At 36.7% G+C, this 21,948-nt stretch overlaps 2 protein-coding genes across 3 annotated transcripts; one reads left to right on the top strand and one right to left on the bottom strand.

Moving 5' to 3' along the window:
* Positions 1-3,250: 3,250 nt before the first annotated feature.
* On the top strand, positions 3,251-8,564 carry LOC108376107 (uncharacterized; the record flags this gene model as incomplete). Its single annotated transcript, XM_017632284.1, has 9 exons — positions 3,251-3,438; positions 3,507-3,709; positions 5,313-5,443; positions 5,524-5,998; positions 6,065-6,222; positions 6,298-6,499; positions 6,567-7,678; positions 7,990-8,191; positions 8,264-8,564. Coding segments are annotated over 9 exons (2,972 nt in total), but the record flags the coding sequence as incomplete, so codon positions are not given.
* A 3,860-nt stretch (positions 8,565-12,424) lies between these two features.
* On the bottom strand, positions 12,425-21,672 carry LOC108376108 (cardio acceleratory peptide 2b-like). 2 transcript variants are annotated; one of them, XM_017632285.1, is made up of 4 exons: positions 21,631-21,672; positions 21,280-21,388; positions 12,859-13,020; positions 12,425-12,699 (listed from the first exon to the last, which is right to left on the bottom strand). In XM_017632285.1, exons 2-4 carry the CDS (start codon positions 21,356-21,358, stop codon positions 12,446-12,448), a joined length of 495 nt encoding a protein of 164 aa, XP_017487774.1. In that variant the 5' UTR covers positions 21,359-21,388; positions 21,631-21,672; the 3' UTR covers positions 12,425-12,445. The 2 variants fall into 2 exon arrangements, with proteins under 2 accessions (XP_017487774.1, XP_017487775.1); XM_017632286.1 differs by having other exon boundaries at positions 21,622-21,660.
* Between the last annotated feature and the right edge of the window lie 276 nt (positions 21,673-21,948).

Below are 21,948 nucleotides of genomic sequence, written 5' to 3'. Positions count from 1 at the left end.
ACGAAATATTTATGTATGCATGTATTTGCCATTATGGACAATATCGCTTGTCTTCTAAGCGATTTTGGCCGAGTTCAAGAAAGAACGCCAGTTATTTATCTTCTGTGCCAACTGATGCCAATAGGAAATGGCGAGTGAAGCCAAGTCCTTCTCTTCTTGGTATTGCATCGCAGTGGGGGTCGGCTTCCCTCTTTCTCTGCTAGTCAGTGGGTTCCGAGTCGAGCGACATGGCCAAGCCACCGGAGCCGCTGTTTTTTTATTCGCTGCACCATGTACATGTCGTTGTAATGCTCATACAACCAGCGTTGACAGGTTGACGTTTTTAACGTCATTTGGACGTTTTTTGTGTAAAAATTGACGTTTTTTAACTTCCCAGTAATTTTTATCTGTTACTAAATCTTGTAAGTAGAACTGGTTTTGAATTACTTTCTTAATAAATTTTTACAAGCTTTGTGTTTTGCCGCAGCTGCTTCAAAAGATATTTATTCTTTGGACACAGATGACTGAAATATGATGCAAACCAAGTGTTCGCGTTTTTTCGGATTCTTGGACAAAGGCTGCTTGTGTAAACACTTGAGGTTACGAGACTAATTGTAATGTTTGCAATTGCTCATTAAAAGCCAAATCAGGAAGAGCTGATCTATTGCAACACGCACGCTCGCAAAAGCATCAAAAATGCTGTAGCAGCATAAAAAGTCTGAAAAAGTTGGCGACTTTTTTAAGACTTCATTGAAAATGTAACGAACACAAAAAAGGCCGAAATATTGCTATGCTCCTTCTTTGCAGAACCTAATTTAGTATTTTCGACAACCGACCCCCTAACCAAATGCCTACAAGAAAAAAAAAATTATTAAAAATCAACGCGATTATGTAGCTCCTTTAAAGTTGCTCTGAAATTTAGTGGGCTATCAAACTGCATACTCAAAAAAATTATAAAAAATCTGAATAAAAAGTTGAAAATATAGCTGAAACTTTGCAGATTTTTTATAATTTTTGCACAAAGTTTTAAATGTGGATTTATATTTTGTTTGTTATAAAATGAGCTTGGATTTAATGGAAAAAATAATAAACATTAAATAAACAAACGAAAAACAGCCAAAATCGATTAAAATGTTGATGCCTTAATCAGCTGATCACAAGTGTATGTACAAAATCATTTTTATATTAGCGATCTCAAACCAGTTTACAATGAATTCTAAATGTGCTGTGTAGAAATGACATTTTACTATACCTTACGTACATATGTACCTTTGTATGCAATGAAAGTTGAATAAGAACAATTTTTTGTACAATCATTTGAAAAAGACGTTTTTGGGTAGGAAATGACGTTTTTTCAGACCAAGAGGGACGTTTTCTCATGCAGAAGCCATGGCAACACTGCATACAACCCATCATTCCATCGTAGTATATTCACATGAATTCAGGTTGCGGTCGCTGAATTTGAATATGAAGTCAAAATAAAAAACAGAAAAACTGAAGCACAATAATTTTGTGTAAAATAATAATAATAATGGTTTATGCTTATATTAATTATGAGTTAATGGGGTCGCTAAATTCGAAATATAACTAAAAACAGGATGGCCGTTCCAATATGGCGCCAAAGGCGATATTAAAGGAAATGTGCTGAATTTGAAAAATGTTTATTAAATTCACGTAAAATTGGGTTACAAATATATGGTTTTCTAAGTTTGTGTTTAATATTCTTAAATAAAACTCGCGTCTTAAACAAAAAAAAGTCGAACACGGTCGGATTTAATATTTAGTATTATAGTTTAAAATACAATTATCGTGAAATGAACATAAACCTTTTATTGGTGAAACCTGGAGACATTTCATTATGACATGTTCTTTAAACTCTTTTTTATTAAATAAAAACTTCACTTGAATATTTCATTAAATACCAATCAGTTGATCCCACTAAAAAAGTTTAAAATTAAACCTTATATAGAACTGACCTGTGGAAGTAAAACTAATTTCACAAATTTAAAATCGATCGCCCCTATGGCTTTTGGCGTTCTTTTAAACGTTAGCATTACATTTTTACTTTTCAAAGCACTGCGTCAACCAACATTTTCACACTAATCATAGGAACAGGTGAAAAAGGCCGGAACCTGTTTTGGACATATTTCGATAGCTGAAACATTATTTTAGCCAACCCAAGAGAATAAAACTTCAAAATCGATACTTTATTTTTGATTGATGGGCACGAATTGGGGACCAAGTATCACTGGGCGGTACTTTGTAATTTGACCACTTTTTCGGAGGCGGTTCTCAATGAGCGGGAAATGTATTCCCACTGCTCGGAACATACCTAGTGTTGAACAGTGCTCTCTGAGAGCAGATGTGAGAGTCGAGTAGCGAATGCATTGGCCGTCTATTGTGGTTGCATCTATTCGACGTTGAGCTTTCCTTGCATTTTTGGAAACACAATTTTTCTGCACAGGGGCGGGTGCCTATGTATATCGGCTGCAACAAGCAAGTGGTCTGAGTTGTTGTTTCGCCCTAGCAGTGTACGTACGTATAAAACCCTGGAAGCGTGCCTTCCGTCTATCACAACATAATCGTTTAGGTCTCCCGTTTTTCGAGATTAATGGATATTTTTATGCTTGAACCTAGTACTAATCATACTACCATGTTTCGGACCCCGACGAAGTTGATAAGCCTCAGTCCGTTATCGGACGTTTCGTGTTGCAGGCCAAATATCGATATTTGGAACGGAAAGGATCCTTTCCTTGTCCACCTTGGTATTGAAGTCGCCAAGCTCGATTTTAATATTGTGACGGGGGCAGCGCTCATAAAAGAGATTCTTGGATGCTTTATCCTGATGTCCTTACGAGGACATCAAATAGCCGGGCAGAGCCACTTTCCAGATATTCCAGGTGCAAATCGTAGTTCTTTAAACGTATGCCGTGGTCATTATCAAAAGGGGGGTGTCATCAGAGGCTTAATTTGGTTTTCAATGGAAGGAATTTTTACATGTAGATGGGAATTGTTGCCCTTACTTGAAAGTTTTGCTCGAAAAATTTTGATTTCTTTTTTTTTAAATACTCTTAGTAATAAAGAAAAATTTTTTATCATCTAAATATTTATTATGGTATATGTATTAGAATGATGAACCAATTTTTTATTGCCTTTTGAACATCAAAAACAAAAAAAGGGTATTTTCTTACCACTGGTTGAATTAAATCTGTTTTGCTCAATTTTTTTTTCCTGTTATAAAAATATGAATATACCAAAAATATTTTTGCAGACGATGACTTAGGCGACGATTATCCGGAGATGCGTGAAGAAGTACACCTTGAGGATTTCTTTTGGACCGGTTCAGGCGATGGCCCGCCCGATTATCTGAAGAAGGTGCATACTGGCATTAGCAAGGGAAAAGATGTGATTGTTAAAACAGAGACTGTAGTAGCAACGGTTTACGTCGATGGTAATAACGTAAGTACACGAGCACATATTTACCAACACGACTTGTTTATACTTTGAATTCAATTTGCTCTCCACAGGAAATTGATATACCGATTTGTTTGGATTGCCCGCCAGATGATGGTGGTGGCACTTGGGGTACGGGCGCTCTACCCCCACTCAACTATTCAGCAACAGATCGTAGATATTGGTTATTAACAGTAATGTCTGGTTTTTATACGCAGAAAGATAATCCATCGTTGGAGGAAAAGTTGGCGCGTTTATATCGATTGGCGTTTACGAGGTAGTAACTAAGTGCAAAAGTTGCAAATTATTTGTTTCTCAATTATTATTTTTTATTTGGTTAATATTCTGTGCATTCAAACCTTATATTATGAAAAATATTACCATTATGTATTTTATGAAAATTAAGAAAAACATTGGCGTTTATATAACACTTAAACATTTTTGATACTATTTTTTTTATAAACGTTATAACTTTTCGTGTTCATCCGATTTAAGTTTTTAATATCATAAATTAATCACTAAAAATTTAATTACTTCTGAAAACCATAAAAAAATAGAAGTCGCCATTTTGAAAATATGGGATCTTCAATTCCTTATTATTTTTCTACTATTTTGTTTTAAGTCTAAATTTCCTGGGCTTGCTTATTCTCCATTTGAGTTAGATTATTTTTAATCTCGTCAATAACATCGAGGCCTTTTCGTAGAGACAAACCTTTGGTTTGCAATTTCTTTATCTCAGCTGAAATGCAAGTGAAGTTAGAGTTAATAAAAACCAAACCTGTTATTGTTTGTATAAATTTCTTTAGTTCAACGAATACCATTGGCATCTTCATCGCTGGAAATTGGAAAATAGTCAATAATTTAAGGATAATCGTTAACAGTAGCAATCTTTTTAGTAGTTTGGGGCGTGATGCGCAGATCTCAAAACTCCATATAAAAAAAGCTCAAGAAATTTTCGGCTGTTATGATCCCAGTCGGGAAAGTAGTAATGTATTACATGCGTGATAAATAATATAATGTATTTCTTATGCGATCTCGATAATATTACTGCTAACTATGTAATCAGCATTCTAATGTATTCAAAAAGTTCCAAAAATTTCATATTAAAACACATTCATTTCTCGATACTAGGTAATGCAAAATTGAATACCCCACTTTTCTTAGGACATCGCCCTGGGAAAAAAATGCATTTTGGAATATAAAAAGGGTTGCTTTACTGATTATTTTTTCGATTGCTATACATTACATTTTCCCACTGGGATGAGTTACCTTAGCCGCATTTAGGGTTTCTTACTTATCACCTCAAAGGATTTGGTCCTTTACGCTGTATGCGACTACGTCTAAATTGTTACCTAAATAAATAAAAATCCTAAATAACTGGAAATTGTCGATAATGCAGTGAATAGGAACAATTTAGATTTTTTTTCGAGTATTCTTTTCAACCTAAATTAAACTGTAAAATATATTTGGGCGAGCGATTAAGCGAACAATAATTTTTTTTAGAAGTTTTAATTAATTTTTATCATTGCTATTTATGGCACAAAATATAAAATTTTCAGAATTAGAAGATTTTGGAATAGGGCCCTTTGAGCTAGAAAAAAGAATAAGTGATCGTGGTTCGCCCCTTATTCCTGATTTTCATGGCATAAATTCTTTTTTTTTTGCTGCAAATTGAAAGAAGAGGTGCTAGGGGGTGCTAGGGAGGGTGGTAAAAGTGGAATTTAAGATATTTTCAACAGCTTAATTTTCGACAATTATTGAACTGATATTCAAAAGGGGGATAGGTTGGGAAGGTAATTGTTGTGCTTTTAATTTGCACACAACTTTTTATAATACGCGCACTATACTTATTCTGGTTTTCCGATATTTTCCAATCTCAGGCAACAGTCAAAGCACTTGGGTATCAACGGTGCACATCAAATCGCCGGAATAGCAATATCAGCGGGTGGCAGGAACAGGCGTGGTCATCAGAAAACCGGCGCGCCACCATTTGAGTCCACAACGCTAAAAGGTATGTAACGAGTTATTAATATTAATTAATTTTGACATTAAGTGCACCACACACACACTACTTTCATCAATTACAAACAGGCCTCGACGGTGACGCCGAGATGCTCGACATGGCTGGCGGCGATGTGCAAGCTAATCCGCAATCCTTACAACCAAAACGGAATGCCAACAGAAACACTGAGTGGGAAACGTCTTCTGAAGAAAACGGTGATTTTTTCCCTGGCACAAGCACCACTGAAGCTTATGATTACTCTATGTCAACTATTTTCGAAATAAATGGTACACACGAAGAAGGCGTCAGTATACCACCCATACCCTACATGACTATAGTGCCATGGGAGCTGATACAGCAGGATGCGAGATCAGAAAAACTTCAGGCCACGGCAGCGCTTTTGGATGCACAGGCTTCATTGGTACCGCTGCAACCACAAAACCCTTTGCTGCGTATCGCGCAAGTACGTGTGGTCATCCATAATATCACACGCTTGACAGAGCAGGAACTACGGCGGGGCCTACAGAGTGTGGGAGGATACGATGAGGATGTCAATGAGAAAATGTGAGTGTTTGAGGCAGAGTAGAATTTGCAGAGTCAATTGTGTTTTTCGCTACTCATTTTTTGCAGCGATCACCGTCCCATTGCAAATCAAACCGAGCTTATCTATTCCGTATTCGTTAATGGTCGTCCAGTGTTAGCTGTAACGGCGGCTAACGACATGAAGTTGGTGTCTGAGACAGAGGCGGCTAATATCATTGGGCAGGAGGTCTATATGAAAGCTGAACGTAAGTGAGGCATAGTAAATATTTTAGTTCAATGGAAGACCGAACTTAACTATTTTACCGTTTAATGGTCCACAGCATATCTGCGCGAGCCGCAGGCCACACCTTTAGCACCGGCCATACGCAGCGGTCAAGCGGGTTTCATAGATTCCATACAAAATAACACAGCTCTGGTTGTGGTTACTTCGGTAGCGATTTTATTGTTGCTGCTGCTTCTAGTAGCTCTTTTACTTATGGGTCGTTCGCGTGTGCGCGAGAAACATAGATTGGAGGAACAAAGGTACTTTTAATATCTCTATTCTCTTTTAATTTTTAATTTTCTAATTGCATACATTTTACACGCACAGGACAACAAGTCGCAATGAGCTACTCGCCGAACTGCAATCAGGGCGCGGCGCTTCCACTGAAACTGGTTTGGACACAGGCCGCTCAACCGCACACTCACGTGACGTTGGCGTGCAGAACTTCTCCTTCGAACACGACGGCAACCGGCATACGCGTGAGCCACGTATCAACTTCCCCAGCCCGCCAAGAGAACGTGAATATCGTCGGGATTCGCTTACCTCCTCGGAAAATACATCGGACTCTTCAGTCTACTGCCCCATTAATCCACCAGCACCAGATGTTCAACGCATGCTTGATGAAAAGGCTGCAACTCTATTCGAAAAACAACGTCGCAGGCATGCACACCAGCACGAGTACGATCAAGCAGAGGGTCGCGAGAACGCTGTTTACACTACTGTAATTACAGAAAAGAAACATGATAAGACACGTCGCAAGACGAAACGACGTTATCTCTCAGAAAACCGTGTGGGTTCTTTAGAGACCAGCCCACGCACACACCATGCAGCCCAATCCTCAGGCGATGAAGTTGTCAGCGGCTCGCTGGACGACGATCAATTAAGCCCCGCATACGCAAATTTCGAAAAGAATGAATCATTCAATCCGCACAACAACTACCATCGCAACAAATTGTTGCACCAAAAGAGCATGTATGGCGATAAGGATGACGGCGAACAGCTACAGCCAACAGAAGCTATAAATAAAGAGATCATACGCGCACTTCAGCCGACAGAAAGATCTTCTGATACCGGCAGCATTGGTTCGTTCTTATCGATGGCTTCTGTGAAAGCATTCCCGAAAAGTTCACTGCCGCAGCCATTGAATCGGGTCTTAGACCCGGTCTTCGTTACATACTACGATAATGTTGAAGATCCCACTGCGAAGAAACAGTCCTATAGCGCTCGTCCGTTGCCAAAACAGCAGAGCAGGCACGACACTTTAGACGCCACAACAATAGCAACCATAGAAAATTTCCCCACACCGAAAGCGCCATCGTCGCACGCGCATTTAGGCGCTTCGCAGAGTGATAATCCCGATCCGGGCGTTGTCGGGCCCATAGTTTGGGAAAGGCATAAGAAACGTTTGAATGAGACATTAGATGCTGATGCTGATGCGGGTAATGATGTTGGGGATAACCACAAAGAAGGGGAAAGGGAGCGTTATTGATTATTGAGTGCTCGTAGAAATTATTGTAGCCAAGCGTAGACTAGAGACTTCCACCACCGTAGCTAATGAGATACAAATGTAGACAAAAATTTTATATATTGATTGATTGCATGATTGATTGATTGCTCGAATACTAAACGTATGCGCATAAACAGACAGCCAAACAGCTCAACACTTGACACTCCCAAGCTCAATGCAAAATCTTCCCTATTCTACATTCTTCCTCTTCTTGTCTTCTTCTATTTCATACCATTCCAATAGACGATATGATAAAGAGATTTGACGAAAGGTACGGCAATAATCCGGGAGCGATAAGAAATCATTATGAGGATTTGCTTGAAAGCGCCATGCAAATGTATTCCAGTCAAGATGACTTGCCGATGCCGTTGCCGACTCGCGACTTCAGCCACAAGCGTAAGCCAACCAAGTGGGAGAATCGCGGTTCGTCGGCAGGAGTGACAAGGTTAGTAAAACTTTTTTCTCACTTTGGTTGTACATAAGTACATTGATTCGACATTTTAATTTCTTATCTTAGTCTCGCTGCACGCCTACATAAGGGCGAGGCCCGCCCGGCTACTGCCCAGCCAGCGAAAACCAGCAAATCTAATCAGTCCACTCAACCACCTTCGCCTGCTAGCGGCGCTTGGGGTGGCAGTATTTACGGTTCACATTCACCACTCACCCGTCCATTTAGCGCTGGACCCATTCAACGCTCGGAAACGTTTCAGGTAGTTGGTCCACCCAGATCGGCGTCAAATCGTTCGGATTTGTCAGCGGAGCCTCTTATTGAGGCTATTAAGAGCGAATTGCGTAGATATAAGGATGAACATCATTAAAGTGTTCATATATAGGATTAATGAAAAATACATATCGACTATTGTGTAATAAATAAGCAAACACGCTGCACAAATTTACTTCAAAATAGCACAAAATATAAATAAGTATCTACTTTTATTTTAAAATTTCGAGTGTACAATAAAATATATTGTTTAGGATTTAAATATAACCGATTTTATGTAGTTTACCAGCAGAGAACTAGTTTTCTGCAAATAAATCAACAGATACAAATCTATCGGGGGATTTAAATTTATTGATTTTTAAGTTGTAGCTAATTCTGTGCTTGTGAAGATGAAAGAAAGCGCCCAGAGGCGAAGTTATACCGGTAGAGCTGTTCAAAGCCAGCAGCGAACTATCAACAGGCTGAACTTCTTAAGCGCAATTAGAATCGTAGGATACTTTGCCCTATCCATAAAAAAGGTGATCCTGCTGTTTGCGTTAATTACTGCGCAATAAGCCTTCTCAGAATTGCTTATAAATTCTACTCGAGGGTACTGTGTGAAAGACTGAAGCACTTCATAAACCGAAGTTTCCAACCTGTCAGTGTGGTTTCAGGCCGTTCGTGCTGTAGCGAAAGTTGAATAACTTAAGAGATATTGTTTGACTACCTCCTACATGCTAGGTTAAACCGGGTACACCTACTAATGGAAATCACTTTACATCACCTACCCTCGCTCAGTCACCTAAATATAGAATTAAACCTTGGAGGAACATTTAAAAATCTTGCCAGACGGATAATACTTTTCTGCATTGAAAGAAAATACATACCAAAGGACTAGAAAATATTTAGCGCTTGCCAAAAAGTGTATCGTGGCAGGTTTAAGGTCAGGTCTTCACATTTTTGGTAGCACTAAAGACTAACAAATGGCATACACGATATCTTATGGGTCAGCCAAGTTAGCCTAACTTAACCTTCGTTCAACATTGAGATTATCGAGTAAGACTTTCTTCCAGGGATGCTTGGAAATGGTCTAGGGTAAACCAAAAGGTCTCTACTGTTGTCTACAGCGATGGGTTTAAATGAACACTGCGCTGGTTGCGACTAGTCCAAGTGGATTTTTCAATATATTTAAATGTAAGTGGCATAGAAAGCCTACCCCTACGTTGAATGGCTGAGACAAGATGGAGCAGTACTTCCACCTAAAAAAATGTGACAAATCAAAAAACAACAATTCCTGAATAGTAAAACTTTGATAGCCATAAACGTGCGGCTTTTTGCCATTACCTCTGCAAACATCCATCTTATCGAATCGAAGTTTTTGAAATTTGTAAATATATCGAGGTATCGAAGTTTCAATGTTATATTAGTTTATAGCGTTATCACTGCTTATCGAATTTTATCGTGCTACCAGAGTGAAACGTGTTACTGAAATTTGTCGATATCTTTCGCTATATGGAGCTATTAAAATTAACTGAGTTGTGGAAATTAGAGGGGTATCCACAGTTTATCGATTTATATCGAGATGTATAAATGTATTAATTTTTTAGTTATCGAGTTAAGCTTGGAATCAAGCTCTCAAGAAAACCCACAAAATGTTTTTATTGCATTATTTCTGCTGCTTGAAAAAGCAACTGCTTTTGCTGTAAATTTTCTTGAAGAAATAAATATACGGGCATTATTTCTTGAGGACTGCAAAATGATTTAACAAATTTTGATAGAAGAAAATTTCTTTTCCATTTCTTGTGCGTCATTTTAAATGCATTTTTCGTTACGACGACGTATTCTAATAAGACGAATACGAATTTGAAGCCGAATATGATTACTGCAATTAAAACGAATACGTCGACAACTACGAAGATGAATACCGAGATGTAAACGAAGACTCATGCGAAGACGAATACGGTGACGAAGTCGAATGGGGACCTAAAATGAATACGAACAAAAATAAAAATATAAAGACCATGAAGTACACAAATACAAATACTAAGTCGAACATTAACACGAAAAGGAATACAAAGAGGAATATGAAGGAAGAAGAGGACGAATACGAACACAAATACGAAGAACATTAAAAACAAGAATTTGCGTACGACGGCGAATATGAATACGAATTCGAAAAATAATATGAAGGCGAAAGCTGAGATGATTATGAATACGAATACGAATACAAATTCAAAGATAAAACGAAGACGAGTAAGAATACGAATATGATAGCGAAGACGAAGTGTAAGTTTAATATTAAGCTTAATAGCAAGTTTTACTTCTGTAGTGTGACCCAGGCGTAATCATTTTTTTGGATGGATGTGTAGTACTTTACATTCACAGTGAAGAAAATGCATTCAATAAATTTTGCACCGTTGTGCGTGTTTTTTTTTATTAGTTGCAGTAAAATTCAATATACGTATATTTTAATTTATCATGTCAAAAAGTAACAATTACAATAACACTGATTTACATTATTTAAAAATATAATTTCGTCATACTTTGTGCCATCTTCTCGCCAATGCAAGGCAAAATACAGTTTTGTGAGCACATTTTATGAATGTATGTGTGTACATATGTGTAAATATCCGGCATGTTCTGCAAATCGTACGATTCGAATCGATCGGTGCAATTTACAAAACATTTTTTGGTGATTTCTGAACGGTGAATGTGACGTAATTGATGTGTTTGTAGCAGTTTCCATTTAAAATATTTATTACTTTCATTACGTATGTATGTACAGTGAAAAATATTTAGCAAATCGCACCGATTTCAAATTTCGCGATGTACAGAACAGGCCTGTATAGTCAAGATTTTTTGCTTTTTTGTTGTGTGCATATTAATTTAATTTGTTTTTTTTTTTTGTATAATTCTTATTAGGCATTTGCGTACATATGTACATATATTAAATATAATAATTTCTGCTTTGAAACGCATTCGATTTTCGATTTAAATTTATTTATTTATATTTTTTTTTCTTTTCTAATATTTTCCTTATCAAGCTTATCTTGACGAAGCCGTAGTTGAAGTTGCAGTCGTTGTTGCCACTATGTATTTGTATTCATAGCCATTGCAAAAGTGTGTCATTTTGTTTAAGTAATTGTTGTTGTTGTTGTATATACATACATATACATACATAAATATGCATGTAGTTGTGTTAATTTTCAAAGGACTTTCATTGTTATGCATTTCTCGCGTGTGTGTGCTTTCGTGGGTGTGTGTGCGTCAGCAGTTGAAAATACAGGTGAAGAGGAGAGGGATGCTTGTGCGTACATATGTATACATATATACATACATATATATTTAATTTTGTATTTTCGTATCAGTTTTACATAGTACCTAAATCTGTTTGTCGTCGTTGCCTTTGCATAACAATGAAAGCCCTCACCAGCCCATTTGAAGAAAAAGTAACGAAAACAAAAGCGACACTAATGCAATTGGCATGAACTTTTAATCTTGTTTTTGTAGTTTAAATATTTATTTTTAGTTAGGTACGTTGAACACTCAAAACGTATACATATACACCGGTAAATCCGAATTGGTTTTTTCTTGTACAACAAATAAATAAATAGTGAAAAAAATTGAGGGCACATATTTTGCAAAATCAACAAATTCAAAAACTGTTATCTTAATATATATTTTTTATTTTTTATTTGATTACTTTTAGTTCAAACGCTTTTTACGCATCCTGTACATTTTCCTATCGCAAACGTTGTCTAGCTAAAATATTTTACTTGTTAATTATTAATAAAATTCTTGTGCCACTTTTCGTCCGTTAAGTTTTTAATCGATTTTTTTATTCTTACCTAAAAAAACTAATTTTATTTTATCTTAAATACCATATAATTTTACAGTTTGCATTGTTCCAGTAAATACATAAAATGCGTTTATCCAAGTGGGTTCCGCAGAGTGTCGTCATCGTCATTAGTGTTGTTCTTTTTGTTGCTATCCTTTAGCCTAATAAAGCTCTTTCTGGCCACTGGCCTTTGAATTGTGTTGTTGTTGTTGCTGTTTTACTTGTGCATCAACGCTACGCTTACCCAAACGTGGGCCGAACCATAGGCCTGAAGTAGCGCTGGGGCCAGTGCCCTTGTTCAGGGCTTGCTGCAATGCCATAATACGCGCCCATTTTCTTAACTCCGCATCGGTGCGTCCCACCCGTGGGAAGGCAATCAAGCTGGCGCGCTTTATTTCACTTTTCGGATATTCAACTGTTGAACAAAAATAAAAAAAAGTCAAATCAATTAGAAATTTCGCAATAACTCAAACAAAAAACAACCACACACGCAGGCTCACACTGCCGTACTCATTAATTTGCATTAGCAACTATATATATTTGTATGTACATATATAAGTATGTATGTATTTACCTTCATAGTCTTCCAACGAGGCGGGATACATGCCGTCGCCGAGCGCTGAGATGTCAGCTTCATGCAAATTATTGACCAGGTTTGGATCGCTGCGCCCGACGCGGGGGAAGGCTATGAGTCCGGATGGTCCACCAGCGGTGCGACGGTTTTTTTGATCCAATTCTGTAATAGTGAATATGTGTGGCTTTCTTAACTATGCATAATAGGCATTGTTGTTGTATTTAAATGTTAAATAAATAAAATTCAAAAATTTGCGGGAATACTTTGCAACGAGCTAGAATTTGATTTTAAAGATAAATAAACAAATGCGTTCAAATTATTTCCATTTTATTCAACTTTGTACGCTTGAGTGTAGGTATATAAAAACGCAGTAGATATTTTGGTTATGCAAATATATTAGCAGAAGCGGTGCGTATTCATTTCAGGTGGTGTACTGGGAGTTTTTAAAACATTGCCATCAATCGGCTGGAAATTAATTGTCAACGTTAGATGTAGAGAAGGGAAGTATCTGTTCTAGCATGCTGTGCCTGTCATTGTTAGCAAGAAGCGAATGCTTGAAATATTCATTGCATTGTTTTAAATCAGTGATTACCAAAGTGGTGCAATTGAACTCTCAGGTGTACGCGGGAGACTCTACGGACGTCTACGTTGGCGTAAAAAATGGGTTTTTACAGGCGGTAAGTGGGGGTCCACCAACTTTTATCTGGTTTCAATAGTACAAAAAAAAAATAAAAAATTTTGGCTAGACTTTACCTATCCATGCAGGCTCAAAAAATTAAGGGGAACAAAAAAAAATTCCAAATTTTTCGCTCATTTTTGCAAGGCTGTAATCGGTGAAAAATTGTCGTGTTGAGAATTTACAAAAGCTTTGAAGCTTTAAAACTCTTATTTTCACATTTATAATTTTCAGACTTCGTGGCTAAACAGTTTTAGGAGCTAAGGTTCTAGTGCAATATTTTGCAAGTTGTTTATTTATTTTTTGGTCCACGGACGTAAAATAATGTTTTCAGTGAGCCGCCATTTGGATCAGATAGCCGGTTTATTTAGCTTTAATTTACTTTTTTTTAGACCACCCTTAATTTTTTTTTAGTAATGTATTTTAAGAGAGTGTTCGCCAGAATTCCTTGTGGAGGAATAATCGAAACGGCAACAGCCCAAGACACGCCCTTTTAATATTCTTTTACTAAAAAAGTAGCATCACGTAAAAGACCGCATATATTTTTTATAGGTCCTTCATTCTCATATTACTGAAAAATAAAATTTTTGCAGTTTGCAGGGTATTCAATCCAATGCTTGCTAATTTTTTTGTCTACCCAGTTGCCAATGACTTTTTTTATAGGTCTTTCTTAGCATGCCAACAAAATCCCCCCGGACCAAGGATTCATGTTCTTTATGCCCCCAGCCCACTAGTACAGTATGTATTCTTGATTCTAAGGGCCGGTTGTTCAATGTCTGGTTAACACAAATCAGAGAACGACTGCTTCGTCGATCACATGTTACATGCAATATGTCGGAAACGTCGATAATGATGTTTAACTGGGAGGTAGTGATAACCAGACATTGAACAACCGGCCCTAAGAGAGTTTAAGATGCCGCTGCAATCATATACCATTTTTGATGCGATTAAGTATTTATGTAAGACATGAGTGCTAGTAAGACTGTCTGATGTCTTGCAGATGTATTCCAAAGATACATATGTATGCTTCATCTAAGGCAGTGATTCCCCAGGGGTCCACGGGAGACACGACGGGGGTCTACATTGGCGTGAAAAAAAGGGGGAGTGAACGAGTTGTAAGTGAGGGTCCACTAAAATTAATTAAAGTTTTTTGAATCGTCTATAGTGCTCTTGACGCACTTGTGCCCTTACCGTCACTTTGTGTCTTCATACGTGTGGATGCCTTAAAAGCCACCTGCAGACTAAAAAGAAACGGATGTTTATATAACACTGCGTGCGGGCGAGTTGGACATTGCCGGTGGCAGAGAGTCGATCATTCAGTGTTTATTCAGTGCCATAGGATAGTACGCCACCATTACCTTTGTTGAAGAGATTCTTATAATGTTGAGTCCCCTGAGGCTGAATGCTGCTTTAATTCCAGCACTGAACCAGGACTCACACATTAGTGATGGCTCCAAAACTGACTCTGGGTCAGTAATAAGCTTTACTTTTCTCTTGGCGAATATGCTTCGGTCTCCCAGGTTGAGCTATATGAACTCCTCAAAGCCATGGACTACGTGGTGGAAAAGAGGTGGATGAGGGCAGGGAGTTAACGTCTCTGCAGGGATAGCCAAGCTGCACTTAAGGCATTGGCCAGCCCTCTAAGTAAGTACTGGTTCGGAAATGCAAGTGTCTATAAAATTATGTCGGTAAACATGAAGAGCTTGCTTTACTCTGGGTGGCAGGTTACTCGGGAGTACTTGGTTATGAGACAACGGACCATTTGGCCACAGTTGGATTAGACCAGGCATTCCTCGATCCGCAACGAGCTACAGCACTCCCTACCTTGGCCATCGAAGCCACCACCAGAAACTGGTTGAATACTTCGCTCAGCCATCTGACTGGGAGCCATAGAGGGGATGTAAGTGGGCAAAAGTGATGTTTCCTTCAATATCAGAAGGTCTTTTAAGTTTTTTGTTCTTATTGATAGACGGGGCTGCATGCAACTTGTTGGACTGCCAGTCGGCAGTCACTTCACGTGGCACAAACATCTGACTGCGATAGGCGTAAATGACAACCCCATTTGCCCATCCTGCCTTGAAGAGCGATGAAAACAAAAATGATGCCATCAACATAAATAAACTATTTTACAAATTTTGCACGTCACTGAACAGGAACGGTTAGGGCTTTTATAAAACGATTCATTTCTAATTGTTTTTGCCCTTTGCATCAAAATATAATTTTTATAAAAAGTGGTCTTAGCAGCATCTTATCAGTCTTAGCAAGCGAAATGTATTTAGTTTTAAAAAGTGAAATAAAATAGTTTTTTAAATGTACCACATTTCGCTGCTTTTGAACTGGCGGAGATCTAGTTACTATGGGAACTGGTACGTTTTTGGAGATAAGGATCTAGTTTCACTTGTTCGGGGTTTCCAAGCAGATTATATACGAACGCAAATTGAATAAAAACCTCTCTCTGTACATCATTGATTTACAGTCGCAAAAATAGCCACTCCTGCTCTTCTCTAGTACATATGTATGTATATATGTCCATCTGCTCTATCAGGTAGAGTTCCTTAAGCAGAGATGCCAACGCAAATGAAATTATCTCAGAGATTCTCACAGCTGGCACATTTCAAACAATTTACTAAGCTTAACCTGCTTTCGATGGGGAATCTATGCAAATTAAACACTAAATTTAAACAAATTACCAGCACGAACACTATGAACGAACAACAACAACTGCCAGAATGGCAAGGATATTCGCATCAGCATGGACACACAACACAAATTTAAAAAAAAGGAAAAAAGGTGAAAATAGAGACAATGTAAGCTATTTGTAGCATAAGTAAGTAAGCAAGTAAGCAAGACAAAGCGTATTGCAAACATCAACCACGACCCAGTTCGTTTCCTTATTGGCCATCATAGCACATAGAAAAGAAAGTGGCGAAGGCTGTGAGTTGCTTATACGCAGTGGTTAACCGATGGGGTGCGCTGTTGGTGATCACAGTGAAAATCAGTAGTTGTTGCCTTTAGCGTGATTAATGTTTTCTAATACCTACATATGTATATGTATGGGTGTATGTAGATGGATATGCATAAGTAGCATTTAGATGCTTTATTTGTTAATGATATACGTCAAATTTTGGTTATTCTCGGCTACAATACTTGTTGAATTGTTATATTGCACGTTTAATAATATAGAGATGTAACTCAAAATTGACGTTTTTGGAGATTTCATTATGCAATTAATAAGCATGGCAAGTAGAATATGTTCAGTGTAATAGATAACCCAACTTTCCAAACATGGCGAAGATACTATGTGTCTTTTTGTATACCAATTGTATGAATTGATAAAGCTTTGATAGCTGATGTGTACCGGGCAACTTGTATAGTATTCTGGAGCATAAAAGGACTCAATCTTCACTTTCCAGGCTTATGTGCTCTAATTAGAGGATACGGGTTTAATTTTTAAGTTTAAAGTGCATTTTTTTTTTGTAAAGCTCGAATAATTAAAGGAAAATTTTAATTGGAAAACAAAACTGTATTTAAGTGAGAACCTATGTCCCAATTTAAAAAGCGACTTTTTATCATTTGTTTGCAAAAAAAAAAAACTAACTCATTTGCATAACCTCAAAAATTTTCGTATTAATTTCAATTTACCATTTTATGTAAGCTTTTATAATTTTTTTAACTTTCGGCAAACAAAATAGAAAAGGAAATTGATAAATTAAGATGTAGTGAGTTGATTTTATTTAACTTAAACCGCCGTATCCAGCCGTTTTAAAGAAAAACGGTTTTTTCTGGGCTATCATGCTATTACAAAAGGAGAGTTGTTTGAAGTTAGGCAGATTGGATGTTCGAAAAGAGAAATGTCTTTTTCGGTTGTCAGCCATGTTGAAAAAAATTTAGTGCTGTTCATATTTTTGAAAGTTCCATGAAACTCTTTGAAGAAAAAACGCATCCTTTTAGCAATTATTTATCAAAGAAAGACGAAAATTATGGAAAACAATTTGGAAAGGATGCTAAAATATTTAGATTTGCGTTTCTTGCTGATGAAGATCTTTTCGAAATTAAAAAGCCAACTGTGTCGACAGCAGCCGGATTCTAACTTTCGCTATCGCTAAAATGCAAAATACGACTTTTTTTAGCTGTCTCCAAAACTAGCGGTTCTGTTCTTTCATTCGCTAAAAATGGCTTAGCCTAAATTTTTTGGTGGCAAAAAGTCGTCCAATTATAGTGATAACTAGTGAAAATGGCAGCACCAATTTGGATTACATTTCATGTCCTGTAGCGTAGCTATGGCTATGTTACAAAGATACTTGCGCCGATTCGCAAAGACCATTGATGAGCAGCCTTCGCAAAAACGCAAATCCTTGAGAGAATTTACGGATTGAAATTTCGAAATTTTTTGCTCAACATGAATAGAGCTTTGAACAAACTTTTCACAAATTGGTTTCAAAAATATTCGTATTATTTTCTTTTAACCAGCGATTTTTGGTAAATGTATCACAAAGCAGCATCTGCATTCTGAATATAAATAATATCGGTGGAGAATTGGGAATACTGAAACCTTAAGTGAAAATTAGGTATTTCATGAAGAGTAGCTGCTTTAGGAATCTGTCCTCAACGCATTTCTGCGATACATGTAGTAAATATTTTTCTTTTTTTAATTTATGAATTTCGATAATACCATAATTAATCGCTGAAAGAAACCATTTATGTAAATGTGACCATACTTATTTTATTATGTAGCTCATTTTAAGGGGAGAAGGTTGGTTATGGCAAGAAAATAACTTGTGTCAAAACCCAGCTAATTGGACGAAGTTGTTGAGTGTAGTACTCATGTAACATGTAAACACATGAACATAGAAAAAAGCGGAAAAGCCTGTTTTACGAAAGCCAAGTCATGTTTTCACATTTTATTTACTACCTTTACACTTTTTGACGTTTGCCATCTTTTTACAATAAAATAATGGAATATTTTAGCTGATATTAATTTCGCACAGAAAAATTGCGTTACCCCGGTAACGTTTTAATTTTTTCCGCAATTAAGTTTTGCTGAAATTCTGGTGTTGCACATTTCTCGGGAAAATGCGAAAGGGGTTTACAAATTGAAAGTAAATTTACAGCGTGGCGACGAATAACTGTTACCCAGATTTTTTTGAGAAATAAAAGGCACCTTTACAGATTTTGTGAAAAAAGTATTTTGTTGTTAATTTTCCACAGATTTTACTTTAGTTGTATTAATTAGTTTTTAAATTTTAATCCTTATTTACATTTGCCAGCAGTGTAATCTTTGAGAGAAAAGTTCATTTGGCACGCAGGTCTTCGTCAGTTAATTTATTCCATATCTTCTGTAACCATAGGCACATTTTCTCCATTTTGGGTCTCTTATACTCCCCCTTTTGTCCAACATAAGGCCTCATACTCATAAATCGAATAGACTCGAAACTGGTGACTAGGACGGCCATTCATTCAACTAACCTTATACAGTTTTTTTCATTTTTGTATTTTTTTTATACAAAGCCTAAGAAAAAATACACCTGAAAAATACTTGCGTGCCAAATGAACTTTTCTCTCAAAGTTTAAACTGCTGGCAAATGTAAATAAGGATTAAAATTTAATAACTAATTAATACAACTAAAGTAAAATCTGTGGAAAATTAACAACAAACTACTTTTTTCGCCAAATTTATAAAGGACCCTTTTATTTCTCAAAAAAACCAAGGTAACAGTTATTCGTCGCCACGCTGTATTTACCGGTAACAAAATTTACCGGTAGAAAAGTTCTATAAATAGCATGACCGAGAGGCAATTATTTAAGTTGGCATGATTGCCGTACCGAGTGCTATACCTTCATAATAGTGCTGAGCGTTGCGCTTGCCAGCTTGTTTTTACTGACTTTTATGTTTTGTTGGCCACTGTAGCCGAAGGCTCAGAGGTGCGTTCTACCAATCCAAATCACCTGGATTCGTGCCCTGGTCAAAGAAATGTCTCAAAAATATTGAGAATTTGTTTTTTCTTAACACCGCTCGCCCCACGGCAGGCAATGGCAAACCTCTAAGTGTATTTCCGTCATGAAAAACCTTCTCATAAAATCCATTGGCTGTTCGAAGGCGGCGTAAAGTAGTAGGTGCCTCTTTTTTTGAAACAAAATGAAGATTTTTTTTTAAATATTGCACAAGGTTTCATATTTTTTTTTTATAAAAAATAAAACTCTTACTCATGAAAGTATTTTATAATTACAAATATAAAAGTCAGTCGGTAAAAATTTTTTTGCGACCGTGCTAGGCATTTTCTTCCATATAAAAAAAAAAGAAATGGACAACACCGTGAGACAAAAAATTATTAAAAATCTTCGTGATTTTCTAACGTCTTGAAATTTGCACTTTGTCCTACTGAAATTTAATCGGCTACATAATTACAATTAAAAAAAAAAAAACTGAATAAAAAGTTGGAAATTTTTGGGTGTAATTCGTAAAGTTTGTTGAATTTTTTTTAATTTTTGTACAAAGTTGGAAATGTGGATTTGTGTGGTGCTGGTTATATAATGCGCTAGACTTTTATAAAAAAGTAATAAACATTAAACAAACGAAAGAAATGAAGCCACTTGTTAAAATGTAACCTAACTTAACCAGCTGACCACCTCTTCAGGTTTCTTGATGAATCCGAATATCCGTCCTAAGTATTAGTTTAAAAACATCTGCTCTTTTGTACTGAAAACGTTTACGTTGACATTAAGAAACGGCCGCAAGATTTAATTTTTTAATTTTTTTAATCATTATCTCTTTCTATTTAGCAAGGTGTCGAAAAACGTGTTTCTGCAAAAATGTAAAGTTTGTTTGATTGGGAAAAATTTCGTTAAGGGCAACAAAAAAAAAACCTAGAAATGGGCGTGGTAGTTTAGAGACTAAAGTTAACAAAACACAGATTTACGCAGAATATGCATCAATAACATGCTATAGTTTAAGTAATGTTGAAGATATGAGCGTTGCAGTAAAGGATTATTTTCGAAAATGGACTTTATATATTTTTGGGAAATGCCGAAAAATCTTCTTAGTAAGTTTTCAAGACCATGGGTTTTTTTTTTAGTTTATTTCTTGCCTAATTTGATATATAACAGATTTTAAAATAAAAACATTTTTAGGCGCCGGGGCCACTCGTTCGTAAATTATGGTTTATGGTTTTTGCGCTACACATCCCCTAAATTTAAACTATATGTTTAAATTATGTACACATATATCTTAAGGGTACATGTGATTTACGTAGCTTCTCATTAAAAACGTTCCTGTAAATATATATATGGCTTTAATTATTTGAATTTGTCAAATTTTCTCGAGGTCCTTCCATATAAATCTTTATTTCCCGTCACGGAATGTTATGTCAAATAAATAAAAAATACCTCTGTTATAGCGGAAGTATGACACTTACACAAGATATTAGGTTTGAATATATATAACCATTTGGAAAAAAATAACCTTGTTTTTTTACTTAAGGAACAAACTTTAGAGCGGTTTTTCTTGCTTTTCTAATTGCTGCGATATAAGGACTTGCAGTTTAATTTCCAGATATTTAGAGTTTCTTTGTTTAACTTGCCAATAAAGTTTTTTGCATTGTTTCACTTACTTACAAAGCAAAGTTTTTACACTTAATTTTTATTTTAATTTTTACTTTTATTTTTCGTTATTGTTCATTGTGCAGTTCAGAAGTTTTAAACTCTTTTTTGTGTCACCTTTAAAACTCAAGTCAGTTTTGCGCACTTACCAGCTTCGGAAAATCCAGCTAAAGCCACGACAACAACAGTCGAACAAATGATAAAGTCCAAACAGTAGAAAGACTTCATTTTGATAAAATCCTTTGTTGTATAACAAAACTACCCGACAGCGTTAAAAAAGTAAAAAAATAAAAAATAAACGAAACTTTGAATTACAGTTGTTGCTTTTTTAAGCAGAAAAAATATCGGAATATTTAAAAATAACCGTCGCTAATTTGACCACCAACAAAGAGCACTGAGCGAATGTGATTGTATTTCTAGCTGAGTGAAAGTGTAAATGAATGGTAATGACAAGCGGTGCCGAGCAATCACAAATTGTCACAAGTTCTCACTCTGCTTACTGGTTGCTTTGCTTGTGTTTGGCTGTTCGCGTACTTCGTCTTACCACGTTCACCGAAATTATGCTTGATAGCTGTGAAATCGCATGTCCTTTTATAGGAAAAAGACAAAAGCCATCGCCGGCAGGCTAATGGCAAAGCAACAAAGCGCATCAATGTGGCAACATAACTACAAATACAGCTGCGGCAGCAACATTGGCACCAGTATCTACAAACGAACAGCGGTGGGGGCGTTAAGGGTGGCAGCAGCGGCTAGGAGCCCACGCATAGCGGAACTTACTTACCACTAACACCAATAGCCATTAATGGGATATGTGAGCA

The sequence above is a fragment of the Rhagoletis zephyria genome, unplaced genomic scaffold, assembly GCF_001687245.7.
Source record: "Rhagoletis zephyria isolate East Lansing unplaced genomic scaffold, Rhagoletis_zephyria_1.1 Rzeph_scaffold_09898, whole genome shotgun sequence".
Classification (NCBI taxonomy): Eukaryota; Metazoa; Arthropoda; class Insecta; order Diptera; family Tephritidae; genus Rhagoletis; species Rhagoletis zephyria.
Note: the sequence above shows the minus strand (reverse complement) of the source record. Positions and strands in the feature narration are given on the sequence as shown.